Raw genomic sequence first — 15,705 nt, 5'->3', positions numbered from 1 at the left:
ATACCTGTTGCAATTATTCTAACGGTTTTGACTTTCCGCCGCATTAAAACAAAAATTCTATATACAAAAATATAGAAATAAGCTTTTATTTAAATACTCTACAAAAATTTTATATACTTTAATTTAACAAAACTTTGTTTTATACCATGTAAAATAAAAGCTTTTATTTTAACATGACGCTACGTTTGTTAGCCTGGTAAAAGTTGGCTTATACAAACGCATGAGAATTTGGGCTAGCGCTTTAGGCGCTCGCTACGCCTCAAAATAAGGCGCCCAGGCTGAGGGCAACCCACTTACCGGTTACGAGCCTCAGCTCAGGACGGTCACTGTAAGAGGACGACACATTAATGATTAGGCGCGTAGTCGTAGCAAACTAACAATCTAACCATTGCCTTATGCGTCGCCACGCGGGTCGGTACTGCTAGAAGGGTCGGGAAGACGGGGAACGTGGCGAGGTCCTCGGCTGCGAGGACAGAACCGCGGTCTTGTGGAGTGTAAGAGTTTCAGGAACGCGTTTTTACGACGAACAGTCAAAATAGGGGACCGTCCTGTGCAGTGGCGAAGGGTGAAATTTTTCAAAAGGTATCCCGGTGTAAAAAAAATTGGCGTCAGTTAAGATAACGGGGGCAATTTATCGGAAAACAAAAACTAAGACAACGGATTAGTCTTGATTCGAAATCAACAAACGTTAACATACCTACTAAATTACCTATTATGCGTAAATAATTGAAACATTCATAAAATCGAACAATAAACGTAGATAATTCTTCTTCCATTAATCACAAATATAAGTAAAAATGAAACTGTAAATGTAATAGAAATAGGTATCACGATCGCCAAACAGACCAACAGTTTAAGTCTACCCACACGATAAACTTATATAATTATCAATTTAAATTATAATCAAGAAAGGTTATTCGTTAACTATTGCTTGTATCGTGGTGCTATTTTAAATTCAGTAAAATATAATGTTTATTTTCTTCTAACAAACATTTTGTGTCTAAATTCAAAAACTTTCAGATCTACTTCAAATATTTTACCATCTAAATAGTAATATGTGAAATCACAGAATAATAATATACTTACGTAAAGGTAGACATTAAACTGATCACAGGTAGTTATTTCCATTATAATACACATTTATTTTTATAGTTTATAAATAAAAAAAGCTAACTACATATCACATAACTATCAAAGCTAACTAAATATCACATAACTATCAAAAAATAAAATAAATATGACAATTTACAAACACCGAAACTTGGTAGCATAATAAATTATGACGTTTCAACGTTTGATAGACGTAAAAAGTGATAATTATACATAGTCGGTTAACGTGAAGCCGAACTGGCTCGGGTTCCCTTGGCCCATATCTTACGCACGATTCCGACAAACACTAGTAGGAAGTCATAGAAAGTGCTGCCATCTATATTAAAAAACATACTACGACATTAAGCCGCTTGACAGCGGGTTACCTTGCGCCTGTGGCGTCACAATTTAACTTAGGTAGGTAACGGAATTTCTGGGGAACTAAATACGAGGTGCGCCATCTAACGTTATTTTAAATGAGTAATCGATAACGATTAAATTAATAAACATCGGGCTACTGGCCGATAGATGTCATTAATTAGTGATAATTATTAATAAGTTAAGCTATTATAATTATTATTGTCCAGTCTGATATGTTGTAATTTTAAATTTACCTATAAAATATATTGTTTAGTTTCACCGAAAACCTAAAAGGGAAGCCGGTGGGAATCGGCTTGTATGGACGCTTCGCCACTGGTCCTGTGTTTAATTTTGTACATTATTCTATTTGTAATGGTTAATAATACGAAAAAGAAACCTCCCTGCGAAAACTGCATTCAAATTTTTAGAAAATGAGCCAGTAATGCATATTTCAAATATTACTATGTTCCGAAGTGAGCGCGATGTGGGGATATCGCTTCATCCCTTTCTTTCGCACGCGTCGTAATGCCCGATGACGTCACACGTGGGTATTGCGCCTCATTTCTGTTTCTCATTACTTACCCCTTCTAACGAAATTGAAAGACTTATAACTTCTTGATTTTTTATCGGATTTAAATAATTCTTTCTGTGTTGTAAATTATATAACGTAAATATTTGATAATAATAAAGAACAAAAATGAGTCCGACCCCTAATTTATAGGTCATTGTGTTTGTCAGAACTGAATGCCGCCGTTTCCATTCAGCGCGGTTTAGTGGACTATAGACCGGAATTTTGCCTAGTTAATTTATTTGCATGATTGACTGCCCGATCGACGTAGCATCTATTGGCCATGCGCATAAAGTGCCTGATGGTCGGCATATCGGTGCCCACGTGGAGGTTGCGCTTACGAATGTACGACGGGGTACCGAGTGCGAGTCTTAGAAATTTTTTCTGCAAGTCCTGCAGACGCTGAAGTCGAGCAGACGGAATATGAGTAAACGCGGGCGACGGGTGTGTCATAATTGGCCTAACTTACGTGGTAAAGATCCGAATCATGGTACGGGTGAACATTTTACTGCTTTCGACATAAATATTAACTTCAACAAGATGGTCGTTGCCTACGGGAATGTTCGTGAGAGATCAGTGAGACTTTAGGCTGGAGGCTAACACTTTCGCTTTCCCATCGTCATCAAATTATGGGTTCAAATTATTCGGACGATTAAGCAGAGGAATGGGGCCACATTGGTTCTATTCAGCTAAGGACATAGCTTCCAAAAGACCTGTAGGGTCGGTTCCGATAAATGATTATTCCGTCTCGAATCGACGATGTCTTGAACGCGACGTTTGGCCTCTCGATGAGGGATCGCGCAAGACGTCGTCGTTATGAGGTGGGATCAGTCGCACAGGCTTTAAGTGAAGCATTGCACCTCCTCACCACACACCTTATGTCGCTGGGACGTTGAATAAAAACTTACAGCGAATTTTACTTTATTTACAAGTTAATCTCACGACAAGCTTGTATCTCTACACAGTATAAAACAAAGTTTGATTCACATAAAAGTTTATTCCATATTTTTAGGAATTAAACTTAAACTTTATTAATAAGACAATTAATAACCGAAGGAATAATGGAAAAACAGCTGCACTGAAAGTGATGGTCATGTTACTATAAAGTCTTATTGTAGTTAGTTGTAAAATTATTTCTAATATATAAATGTATTATACTTTTACATTGTTTTTAATATATGTCGTGTATCTTAGGTTGGTTGGGCTTGGTTTTTCATAATTCCTTCTGTGTTATAGTTTATACAACATAAATCTATATACTATTATATAAAGCTGAAAAGTTTGTTTGTTTGAACGCGCTAATCTCAGGAACTACCGGTCCAAACTGAAAAATTCTTTTTGCGTTGGATAGCTCTTTGTTCCTGGAGTGCTATAGGCTATATATCATCACGCTATGACCAATAGGAGCGGAGCAGTAATGAAACATGTTGCAAAAACGGGGAAAATTTATAAGTTTTGAGAGCTTCCGTTGCGTGCGCTGCGTAAACGGTTAAAGTTATGCAATGATGATGTATGACGTGATTGTTCCTCTTAAAAAGTTCTACAAAAATATATTATAAAACAAAGTCCCCCGCTGCATCCGTCTGCCTGAACGTGTAAAACTCAAAAACTACCCGACGTATTAAGATGAAATTTGGTATTGAGACCGTTTGAGACCCTGGGAAGAACATAGGCTCCCGGAAAATATATAGCGTGACTTTAATAACGGAAATCTTTCGCCCGAAAAACTTTATAACGCAAGCGGAGCCGCGGGCAAAAGCTAGTATTTAATAACTATATACTTTCTGCCTTTATTGTTTTAATGTCACACCTCATGTCTCAGGATGGCGAGCGCAGTGGAATACCAAACAATACTTTGTAATACAAGGTGTTGTGGTGTCTCTACTGTTTATGGGAGGTCATATCGTTTACTATCAGGCGAACGGCAAGCTCGTCTCGTCATTCAAAGCAATAAAAAAATAAAAATAAACGAAATGCTTTTTTTTTAAATGTTTGATACTATAATTATTTAAAAAAAAATGTAATTAAGATTCAGTAGCACGATTAGACCCGAATAATTCGAACCCAGCATCATCATTTTGATAGCCCCACAATAACAAAATTTCAGACCCATTAGACCAACAAAATTTCTGGGCATTACCATGGTAAAGGTAAATCAAGAAGACCGAAGTCTTGTCTTCTATGGTGGCCATCATGTTCTCCACTATACTATTGATGTAAGTTAAGACTCGATTCCGTTAACTCTTACTGTTTACTTGGGCAACAGTACACCATCACCTTAAGGGATTTCGCGCAAATGTCAGATTATTCGTATTTTTCTCAGCAAACCCTTTAATTGGATACCCATATTATTGGAGTGCGTAAAAAATAATCAGTCCGCTATCTTGAGCAGTCCGCCTTGTTGGATTTAGTGTAATGTCGTTTTAATTTATTATACTGTTGAGCATTCGGAATACGTAAGCTTGAGAATGATTCTGCATGAGTCAATGTTTATTACTACTTAAATATGATAAGATACATGATTTTATATAGTAGATATACACATATACACATACTTAATTAGATAGATCCATAAAAATAATAAACGGTAAATTTTTTTTGTATATTTTTTTTATTTTGTAATATTGTATAAATGTTACACTTATTTACAAAGGATAAAAAGTAAAATAAAATAATTACATAGCTCTGCTTGTCTTTACTATAGACCCTATGGTCTATTCCGATGTTTGTGGATTTTCATTGGTTTACCTTTATAAAGAACCAACACAAAGGATTAAAAATTTTATTTTTACAAATTTTATTTGTAATTTGTTCAATATAAGTCAAATCATATCATTACACTTAATTTCATCAATTCGGTCTTATCGTGCTATTTTTCTACTGTGCCCACTAGTAATTAAATTGTTTCTTGCATCATATTGCGACTGTTGTAATGTATATTAAAGTTGTGGATAATGTACATATTGTAGTACTTATTAATAGTGTGCATCTGCATCCTGTGATTCCTGTTTCTAATACTATGTGGCCCCATAACTAATTCGGTATCCGTGCACATTCCCACTCCGGCGTTCAAATACGAAGTAGGCACTTGAGGTGTTGTAAAGGGCTTTATATATATCTTCGTCTATAGCTTCTACTTCATCATCTGAGTGAGTGTTGGTGGTTGTGGCGCAGTGGTGGAGAAATGACAATTAATGATATCTAAACCAATTGTCCCCTGGTAATCTACTTTTTGCTTACCAACACCCACAGTTCTAAGAAACTTCCAGATGTTAGTATGAGAAGAGCAAAAAATATTGCTAAGAATGTGACGGCGTTTAGCATTGCGTATCATCTGATTACACCGATTTGACACTTGTTTGAAGTAACTCCGATTTTCCTTCGACCTGTCTCCCTACATTTATGGCAGGCACGGTTCCTACGTAAAGGCGGTGGCGATCAATGTGCAGGGCCAGGCGCTTCCAAGGAGGAAGCAGCGACCGGTCCCTGCATGTTTCGGGGTGTTTCCACGGAAGCAGCGACCCTCTGTTTTGAATTGCCGGACGTTTCGTTAGAAGCAGCAACCAGCTTGTTGGTCTTAGATATACTCTCTTTCGACATTATGAATATATGTACGATTTCATTCCCCGTGGCGTCCCACCCTCCTGGAAGCCTGCAGATGGGGATGCTCATTCGAGCATCAGGACCTATCATATGGAGTATAAGATCCAGGGTCCGTGATGCAGCGAGACTGCGTGGTGCGAGGGGTGCTAATGCTAATTCACAGAAATGGCTCATAGATGTATTGGAATCAATTATTAAGATTAAATCTGTATAACATCGCATTAGTATCAACTGTTATGGTGTTATAATATATGTATAAATAATAAAGTAAATAAAATAAATAAATAAAATAAAACCACCCAAGCCAAAAGGTAGTACACATTTGATTACTGTTTATTTGCGACCATAGATTAGAGTGTACTTTTCGTATTAGGTCGGTTATTAAAATATATTGTGATGAGTTTGTTTGTAAGAGGCCCTTAACCTGTTATATACGACCTTATTGTAACTAACTAATATTAAAGATTGCATTGTAAGTTACCATACATGGAATGGAAAAAAGTTAAATGAACTGAAACTGGCTACTAAAAAAATAACTAAAAGCCCCTAATTAAGACAATTATGTCTAGGGTACAATCTTACCGTAGCCGATGATGTAATGATGTCGTAGGAATTGCATCAACTAGATACTATGTTAACTTTAATGCTATATTAAGAATCTACGTTAGGACAATACAGATAAGATAATATTTTTATTTAAGCCACGCCACGCACATTATGGAAACAATTGTCAGTATTACATTGTATCGCAGCGCGAAACATGTCGGAACACGAACAAATTCTCATCGAGCTTCTGAACAAGATAGTGGCTGAGCAAGCGCTCGTCGCCCCTCAAGTGAAGATACAGCCCATCAGCAGCGGCGGAGCCAACTTCACCACCCAGCTGTTCCAGGTGACCATCAGCCACGGAGACGATGAGCTGAAACTGTTCGCGAAAGTGGCAGCCGTCGGAGAAAAATTCAGGCAAGAACTTCCAGGTTTCCGGATGTTTGAAGCAGAAAACGATTTTTACACCAAACTCATAAAATTTTACGAAAACCTTCAAGAGAAGCACAATGTGCCGCAGGACAAGCGGTTTGTAGCGCCGAAGTGTTACGGATGCAGCAGCAAGCTGTATGAAGAAGTCATCGTGTTGGAGGACTTGTCGGCACAAGGGTTCACAGTGTACGACAGGATGAAGTCGGTGGATTGGGACTACGCCTCTAAGGCTGTGGAAGAAATCGCTAAGTTTCACGCTCTGTCTGTCGCATTTGAGAAAGAAAACACGGAAGAATTTAATAAATACGTGGAAACTTTAACGTTTTCATGGGATACAGAAAATACTGAATATTTCAACGATATCATTGACAAGGGAATTAATATGGTCAAGGAAGAAAAAAGAAGCAGAGTAGAAGCATTCATAGCATCCATTGAGATGGTGGATTACGATGATATTTTAAAACCGGTGAAACTAAAGGTATTAACGCATTGCGACTACAGAGTCAGCAACCAAATGTACAGGGTGAACGCGGTGAGTACCTACACCTACCAACGAGGTTTACAAAAAGGAATTATTATTTGTCCTATTAGCAAAAACAAGAGACTAAGTTACATTATTACAAACTCTTCCTGCGCAAACATTATAGATATGCTTATAAGTATTACAAGTTCTAGAAGACTCTTAAATGACTTATCCTTACATATTATGAAATAAACTCCTTCGCAGTGTCAGTCAAACAAAAGCTGGTTTAAAATAAATTTGTACTCTTCAACTATTAAGCTATTTTATGGATCACCTCAGGTTTCATCATACGTTTATTTTTGAATAAACGTGTCAGGTAATGTTAGGAGTTTGCGACATAATCGCATGGCCTGATCTAACTATTTGGCTGCTCCGAGCAAAAATAATATTTATTTATTTCATTTTAGCAAGGCTTACAGACTAATTTACAATTATACAACAATATATTCTAACAAATTGCTGACAATAAGCCTCCACCTAAAGATAACTTAAATAATATTCACCATGCTATACAGTAACACCATTTAAGTCTCATCTCATCTGCCTACAACTGTCCACTGCTAAACATAGGCCTCCCTAGAGCGTGCCATGACCATATAAGTCACGAGCTTATTATTAAAAAAAAAACATAAAAAACTATGTTTTTGTTTCGCTGCTAAGCATGGTAATTATAAAATTATTTTTATTTGCCGGCCCAACATTTTTCCTGATCTGGGAATTTGCCTGACTGCTCCATTCCCTTTCTATGTGCTCTGATTAATAAAAATGACGAAAATGGTTTCAATATGTATTTTTAGGATGGAGGCATGGAAGTAAAAATTATAGATTACCAGACCATTCGGGGCGCGTCTCCGGCTGTCGATCTGCTTTACTTTATCTTCTCCGGCACCGACAAGAAGTTCCGCGACCAGTACTACGAACAGCTCCTGGACCACTACTACAAGGAGCTCAGCCTAGCCATGAAGAGACTGGCTCTCAACCCTGATGAGATCTATCCGAGGGAGGACTTCGACTTTGAATATAACTCGGTGAGTTACGACAATTTTATAGTTTTTATACATAGCATGGGCGTGCGATCAGGCACGAAAAGAAACACGACACGGACTACTTTGCCCATTACGGCGTATCATACCCGTGGATACGTTTTACTGACCGTAGGATCGTCGCATGCACGGTGCGTTGCGGCAGCGGCAAAATATTCTCGCCAACAATTGTTAACGCTCCGTGCATGGCACGCGACGGTATTGGTCGGTGTTGGGACGGGCTAGTGTGCATGGCTTCATACTATTCAATACAAATAATATTTTATGCCTGACTCGTTTCTAGCCTGGCCATAGTGTGAAACGGTTTAGAGAGCAGATTCCAATAGTGTGATCTCAACATAATATTAAAACCGAGCAACCGATGAGAACTGGTTCATCAGGCGCGGCAACCAGTATTGTTAAAGGTTTTTTCATTCAGAGGAACACACATTGTGTGAATTTAACTTAAAACCAATTTAACTATTACAAAAGTGAACTAAGATGTTCGAAACAAGAAACGATGATTGAAATCATCTAAGAAAATTATAGTTTGAAATAAGTATCGAGATAGCTAGAGTGCTGTGGTCGCAACGCGTTATAATATAGTATCACCACTAAACTTCTATCAGGATTAAAATAACACGTAGTGCTCTAATACGGTGTAGGAAGGTGTTCTCAAGGGTGGTAATTAAGACACAGGGTTCGGAGGACAACCATATACACATACAAAACAACATAAAACGGGCTATTACAATAAAATTATCCATACGACGCCGGCGCGCGCGCGTGTTCCGGTCTCGAGTGTCGTCGCCGGACGCTAGCGGTGGGACGGGACGGGAACGAGGCATGGTGCATACGCTCGGTTAGGACAATGCTATAAGCCGGGTGTAGATGTATGCAACTTTCGTTCGCGTTACACACGTATTTATTTTTCGATACTTATGTACAAAACATTTCATTTTACATACATACATACATACATAACATCACGCATTTTATCCCCGAAGGGGTATGCAGAGGCGCAACTAGGGCACCCACTTTTCGCCAAGTATGTTCCGTCCCATGATGTGATAGGGGGCGAGCCTATCGCCATATCGGGCACAAATTCCAGACTCCGGGCTGATACCGAGCAGAAAAACCCAAATATCACTTTGCCCGACCCGGGATTCGAACCCAGGATCTCAGAGCGCTATTGTACCGGACGTGCAATACAACTACGCCACCGAGGCAGTCATTTTACTATTTTATTTTTATCGTATCACCATGCGTATGCATTAAAATATCTTAATCCTTTTAACGATAACACGTCGATTTATTTTCGTCATATAAGCATGTGAATTGTAAAAAATTATGACCGCCTTGATGGCTTAGTTTTATTACGGTATGACTGCAGTTTTGAGATCTCGGGTTCGATTCCCGGGTTGGGCAAAGTGTCCGGAGTCATACACACGGGGGAGAGTCAGTGTACAAGTTGCGCCTCGGTCTACCGCTTTGGGTATATACAACGTGAGTATGTGTGTGTGTGTATAATAAGGTAATAAAATTCACAGAAACTTCCATTCGGGTTGACCCTGGCGATGACGATGTTGCCGCTGATCACCGTAGACGAGGAGAACGCACCCAAAGTGGACAAGGACTTGGGCTTGCACAGCTTCGTGGTGAACAACACGAGCGACATCCTCCGCGATAGAATCAACGAAGTTGTCGACGACTTTATACGCTGGGGACTTGTGTAAAAACATTAACACATCGAGGATCGCCAGATGTTACCGGTGACGCTAGATGGCGCCACGGAAGTTTGAGTAACTACAAGTGCCGCGTGCGCAGCTACTCATAATGTCTGACTGTCGTCTAGAAAAAGAATACGAACACGTATTTTTTGTTTCCCTTATGGATGTAATAGTCAATATAAAAATAATATATTTTTGTACGCTGACGCGACAACAAAGCATAATGAAAAATATATTTTTCAATAACACTTGTAAACTACCTATGCTTATAAATAAATAATTTTATTTGATTTTGGGTATTTTATTGGTACTATATTTTAATTAATGGATGATCGTAGTACAAATGAATGCTAATAACAAAAAAGCGGCAAACAGACTTCTATCCATCATAAAAGCATTGAATTAAAATATAAAATAAAACGGTAAAAAATTTTTAAGTTAAACGGTTTTATATTGCAGATAAATGTACTAAAAGCTAAAAAATAATTTCATGGATACAGTCATGGGTACCAATATGTATACATTGTTATATTTTCAAAATAAAGTAACTCGTAACCTACTCACTTTCTGGAAATATCTATGGTCACATAAATTCCTAAAAATGCAATATACATTTATGTAAACACCTATGACAAAAGATGTCATTTTTGAAATATCCAAATTTTAAACATATGCATTGAATAAACTAAAATAAAATCGTGGGGCACGCTGATAGCTGGTATTAAAGTAGCTATATCCACATTGTCTGCATTTCGGGCAGCGTGTACTAGCTGGTCCTTTTATTTTATAAATACGAGCACCTTTGTTTCTAAACAAATTCAAAACGGCAGAATTGTGGTCGTTGACTTGTTGGTTTGTGGGGTACACTCTCAACGCCTTGTCTATTGAAAAGTCATCACTTGTGTTTTCAAGAAGTCTTCCCATTAAAATACTAAAATGTTGGACAGTTAGCTCACCGACTCTTAAAGCATTTAATATATCAATAAAAGTGTGATCACCTTGCTGACGCATATTTTCAGTTAGCTCACACAGTGTCAATAAACGCCAGAGATGTGTAGCTGGTTGGAGATATTCTGGCTGTTTAAATACAGGCGTTTCAGATTGTTTAATAGGAGGCTTTTGTAAAAGATCACCAAAGAATAATACGTTTACTCCTCCAAAGAACTCATCTTCACAGTTCTTAATTTGCCTTAATCATGCGTCCATCATGCACAACATTTGGTAGGACACCATGGAAATTTCGTCGACAATCAGAAATTCTGTCTCGTGCCACTGTCACCTCATTATTCGCAAATAGTTTCCTGAGAGTGGTGACCACCACCCTAATGCCATACACTTCTCGGCGCGCTTTTACCTTTTACCTTAACTTGGGTGGTGTACCCCTAGCGAGGTATCATTTTTAGCCACCCTAACGCCACACCGTCCTCGACAGGATACCAGATCTTGACTTGGGTGGGCCATTCATATTGTAATTTTGTATAGTATACTGTATAATACTTACCAAGCCCTTTATTTTGATACCCATAATGATGGGATTGAAAACTACATTATCCGCCATTTTGTAGCCGTGGCCATCTTTGATTTTGATTTTGTATAGTGCACTGAATTCTACTTGACAAGCCCTTTCATTTGATACCCATATTGATGGAATTGAAAAAAACTAAGTTGTCCGCCTTCTCGTAGCGGCGGCCATCTTGGATTCACAATAATATTGAATATGGATGATGGTATTCCACCAGAATCTCAAAGGCGTATACCAAATTTCATATCAATCAGGTAACGGGAAGAGGGTTAAATTTCAATTACTAAATTTGACCCAAACAAACAATCGGGGTGAGCTAAATAAAACCGTTTAATAATAAGCTGTTGATGTAAAGAAACTTTAATTTATACTATGTAAAACGAAAAGCATGACGCCAAATTCACTTTAGTCAAGATCGAATTACTCGTAATGATCATAGTATTTTCACAAGTAAATCTCGCGCGAAACTCGTATCTCTACAAAGTACAGAATAAAGTTTGATTCATAGTGATTTCTTAAGTCTACGCGAATGTTAGACATTTAAATTAAAGTATTTTACGGAGTTTATCTCGGTTTTCGATTCGTTTCGATTCGGTTATCGCGTTTCGCAATAAAATAGTTTAATTTAAAGTTTGATTCATTAAAGTTTATTTTTCCTTTATGAGCATTTAAATAAAAGCTTGTTTTAACCATTATATTTTTATTATTATTTTTAATATTATAATTCAGTAGCAAGATTTTGACCTGAATAATTGGAAACAAGCATCATAATCGGCGACTTTAAAACCCCAGGATAATAAAATTTCTGACTAATTAGACCAAATCGATTTTTGGGCACTATCTTGGTTCTGTTTTCTTCATTTTCTATAATCATCGCCTACAGGTTACCCTTATGAGTAGCTACAACAATAGGGAACCGGCCTATGTTTGATTTTGTTCATTATTCTATATGTAATGATTAATAATACGAAAAGAAGTATTCCTGCGAAAACTGCATAAAAATTGCTTAAAAATGGCCTAGTAATTCATATAACGTGCAGAAGTGGGCGCGTTGTGGGGATATTCGCTTCATCTCTTTCTTTTGCACGCGTCGTAATTCCCGATGACGTCACATGTGGGTATTTCGTCTCTTTTCTGTTTCTTGTTAATTATCCCTTCCACTGACATTAAAAGACTTATAACTTGTTGATTTTTACCGAATTTTGATAATTCGTTTTATATTATAGTTTATGCAGCGTAAATATTTGGTAATATTAAAGAACAAAAATGATTCCAGTACCCTATTCTTCGAGTACCGGCAAAATTACCCAACCTGTGGCAAATTATGAATTTAAATTAAATAAATAAATAAAATATTTTATATTTTATCACATAAGCGAACAAAGTTGCACGTATGATACGTCAATACAATTTGTACGAATAAATATTATTATTTCTAAATAACACTTAAGAGCGTTTACGCATCCGCGCGCCGTATGTCTCAAAAACAGCACTTTTCGAAGGAGATAATATCCATCAAAACATTATTTTAAAAACATATGAATTAGTAATTATTATAGAAAATTTTGTTCTCTAAAAAGTTAGTAGAGAAAATTTTTAGATTTATTGAGTATTTGTAAATTGTTTAATGATTACTGAACAGAGGTTTTCAAATTTGCGCTTCGAACGTCTATTTCGAAGCTCAAAATATCTTAAACCACTAAGGAACATAACAATATGTTATTTTTATCTAACTAAAAAGATCCTGAAGAAACAAGGTAGTAGAGAACAAATATCTTTTATGTTTAATTCATGAGAAATAAAAATTCAAAGAATTCGAAAATTTCAGAAATGTTGGTCATTTAAATGATTTTTTTTATCACTATATCTTACTTAATTGAATATAATATTGGATTACTATAATAGAAGAACATCTCCTTAAAAACATACAATTTAAAAATTCTACAAAATTAGTTCTGTTATTTTTCTATAAATATTTTAAATACCACTATAAAACGCAACGCGCAAATCGTTTCAAATTAGTCCGCCTTGAGGCTTTCTAGAGAGAGGACGTATCGCTCGTCGCTCCGGCGAGACTCCAGTTGGACTTTGCTGTGCGTAGAAAAATAGTCACGTGTATACAGTGATTGCCACATCTTAGTACTTTAGTAAGTAAAATATTTTTTCTTTTAATGATTGACAATAATTTTAGTAGTTACTATAAATTATTATAATATTATTATGTTTCAGACACAATGGGAAGTAAAGCTATTTCTAGGCAAGAAAAGGAAACGTAACAACGCTGAAACTTCGGCTAAAGCAAAAGCTAAAAAGATTGATGTACTAATGTTATAACATGCGTCTGTAGTATGGTTGTTGCTTTTTACTCATTAAACACTTGAGCATAGTTACTCGAAGGAAAAAAATTGAACCTTAAGCTAAAAACAATTAGCCCATTGAAATGTTACATGAGCTTTGTATTTTTAGAGGACCCAATTTTATTTTTAGAACATGTGTCGGGGTCAATAGAAGCTTAATCTCAAGTTTGTGAGGTCGCCCCTTGTCCCCTGGCCGCATGGAGGGGTGAAAACACTTTTTCGCGATATCTCAGAAACTATGCGTCTTACATAAATTTTGTAAAGTCATAATTTGTAGCAAATTGTTTTGCCTACAAATATGTTTATATAACTTTTGCCCTAAATTAAAATTAAAGAAGTTATAAGCAAAAATGTAAGAAAATGTTTATAAAAGTTTTCTTTTTGCTCTATAACTTTTTACATTTTACAAAAAATTACCTCAAACTAACTTGTAAATGATCTTTTGAGGAAAATTGTTCCCTATTTTTTTTTTATTTCATTCATTTAAAACGCTGTTACAGCGCTCCAAAGTTTACCGAGTTCGTCAATGCTCATGAGAATCCGGTCGAAACAAAATGTTTAACTTATTTTTGATTTTTTATTGCAAATATATTATTACAATTTTTTGTTAAATTCGTACAACTTTACTTATTTATTCCTAACTCTTTTCTTTGCCATAGAACTTACCAAATTTAACTTATCGAATGTTATGCAGGTAGAAAAGGTATGAGTTACCATTTGGGGATAAAGGAGAAAAAACATATTTGCAGGCAAAACAATTTGCTACAAATTATGGCTTTACAAAAATTTTGTAAGACGTATAGTTTCCGAGATATCGCGAAAAAGTGTTTTCACCCCTTTTCCAAGATGGCGGCCGGAGGACAAGGGTGGCGACCCCACAAACTTGAGGTTAAGCTTCTATTGACCCCCCACACATGGCCCAAAAATAAAATTGTGTCCTCCAAGAAATGCAATATTCGGTCCTTAAATTGTAACATTTCAATGGACTAAACACACATTTCAAAACTCGTTTTACGCCCGCGGGTGCGCGGTTGTATGCGGTACCCGCTGTATTGGCGGCCAACTATTAGAATCGTGCGGGCCACGGTAGCACCAGCGCGCTCTGTGGTTGGTAGGTGGGCGACTGCAGTAGTCGGTAGGAGGGGTGGTTACAGAAATCTGACGCCATTTTCCTCCATCGTGATCGTTTCTGATATGATATATAGCAATACCTATTAAAAAAACTATCCAAAAAATATAACCAACTTCCGAAAAAGAAGTCTTTTATTTCTCACTTTTAGTTATACACCTAAAAATGACATCTCATTACATACACCTTCTGACTCAAAATATAAATTCCAATATGTAATTTCTAATGACTTAATTTAAACTTTCAATACGCTAAATATTAAAACTGCAGATCTATGGAGTAATTATGTGGTCCATTATAAACATCGTAGCACAGTAATTTTCCTGATTTATTGTCTGATTACGGAGTTCTGGTGCCTATCTTTCGGCTTCATGATGAGCTCCACTTTATTAAAGGGTACTTTTCTAAATGCAAATGCATTTGCATTTAAAAGTGAAAAACAATTTGTAAAATTGCCGTTAAAATTTGTTAAAAATGTTTATTTTTTATAATTACAAAATGATACATATAAACTATTTCATGATGAATTCTTATATATTTAATAATAGAATTCTTCATTTATCATAAATTCATAAATCATAAGTTACATTCCAATTAGATAATTAAAGCGAAAAGATCAAAATTGGTTGGTCTGACTATAAAGATAGCCGACGCGCTAACTCTACGCACACAGCTACGCAACGGCTCTGTGTGAGTGAATTTTGCGAAGAATTACCTATAGTTGACTTCACGCGCGGCACGTAAACGCTCTTAAGCTACCTAAATGATGAATTGCTGTTAAATATGTAAAAAAATAATTTAAACTTGTTGACAATTATTAAAAC

At 36.5% G+C, this 15,705-nt stretch overlaps 1 protein-coding gene across 1 annotated transcript; it reads left to right on the top strand.

The window, feature by feature from the left end:
* The first annotated feature begins 6,341 nt into the window (after positions 1-6,341).
* LOC119191328 lies at positions 6,342-10,023 on the top strand. The gene is made up of 3 exons (XM_037445230.1): positions 6,342-7,130; positions 7,919-8,149; positions 9,694-10,023. Exons 1-3 carry the CDS (start codon positions 6,381-6,383, stop codon positions 9,877-9,879), a joined length of 1,167 nt encoding a protein of 388 aa, XP_037301127.1. The 5' UTR covers positions 6,342-6,380; the 3' UTR covers positions 9,880-10,023.
* The last annotated feature ends 5,682 nt before the right edge of the window (positions 10,024-15,705 follow it).

This window comes from Manduca sexta, unplaced genomic scaffold, assembly GCF_014839805.1.
Source record: "Manduca sexta isolate Smith_Timp_Sample1 unplaced genomic scaffold, JHU_Msex_v1.0 HiC_scaffold_1346, whole genome shotgun sequence".
Lineage (NCBI taxonomy): Eukaryota > Metazoa > Arthropoda > Insecta > Lepidoptera > Sphingidae > Manduca > Manduca sexta.
The sequence above is the reverse complement of the archived record's forward strand: the minus strand, read 5'-3'. Positions and strand labels throughout refer to the sequence as shown.

Bases quoted from the DNA above. Each gene is read 5' to 3' on its own strand.
- LOC119191328 (XM_037445230.1), top strand. From the start codon at position 6,381: ATGTCGGAACACGAACAAATTCTCATCGAGCTTCTGAACAAGATAGTG. The intron at 7,131-7,918 runs GTGAGTACCTAC...ATGTATTTTTAG, and splicing joins AAATGTACAGGGTGAACGCG to GATGGAGGCATGGAAGTAAA. The intron at 8,150-9,693 runs GTGAGTTACGAC...TAAAATTCACAG, and splicing joins TCGACTTTGAATATAACTCG to AAACTTCCATTCGGGTTGAC.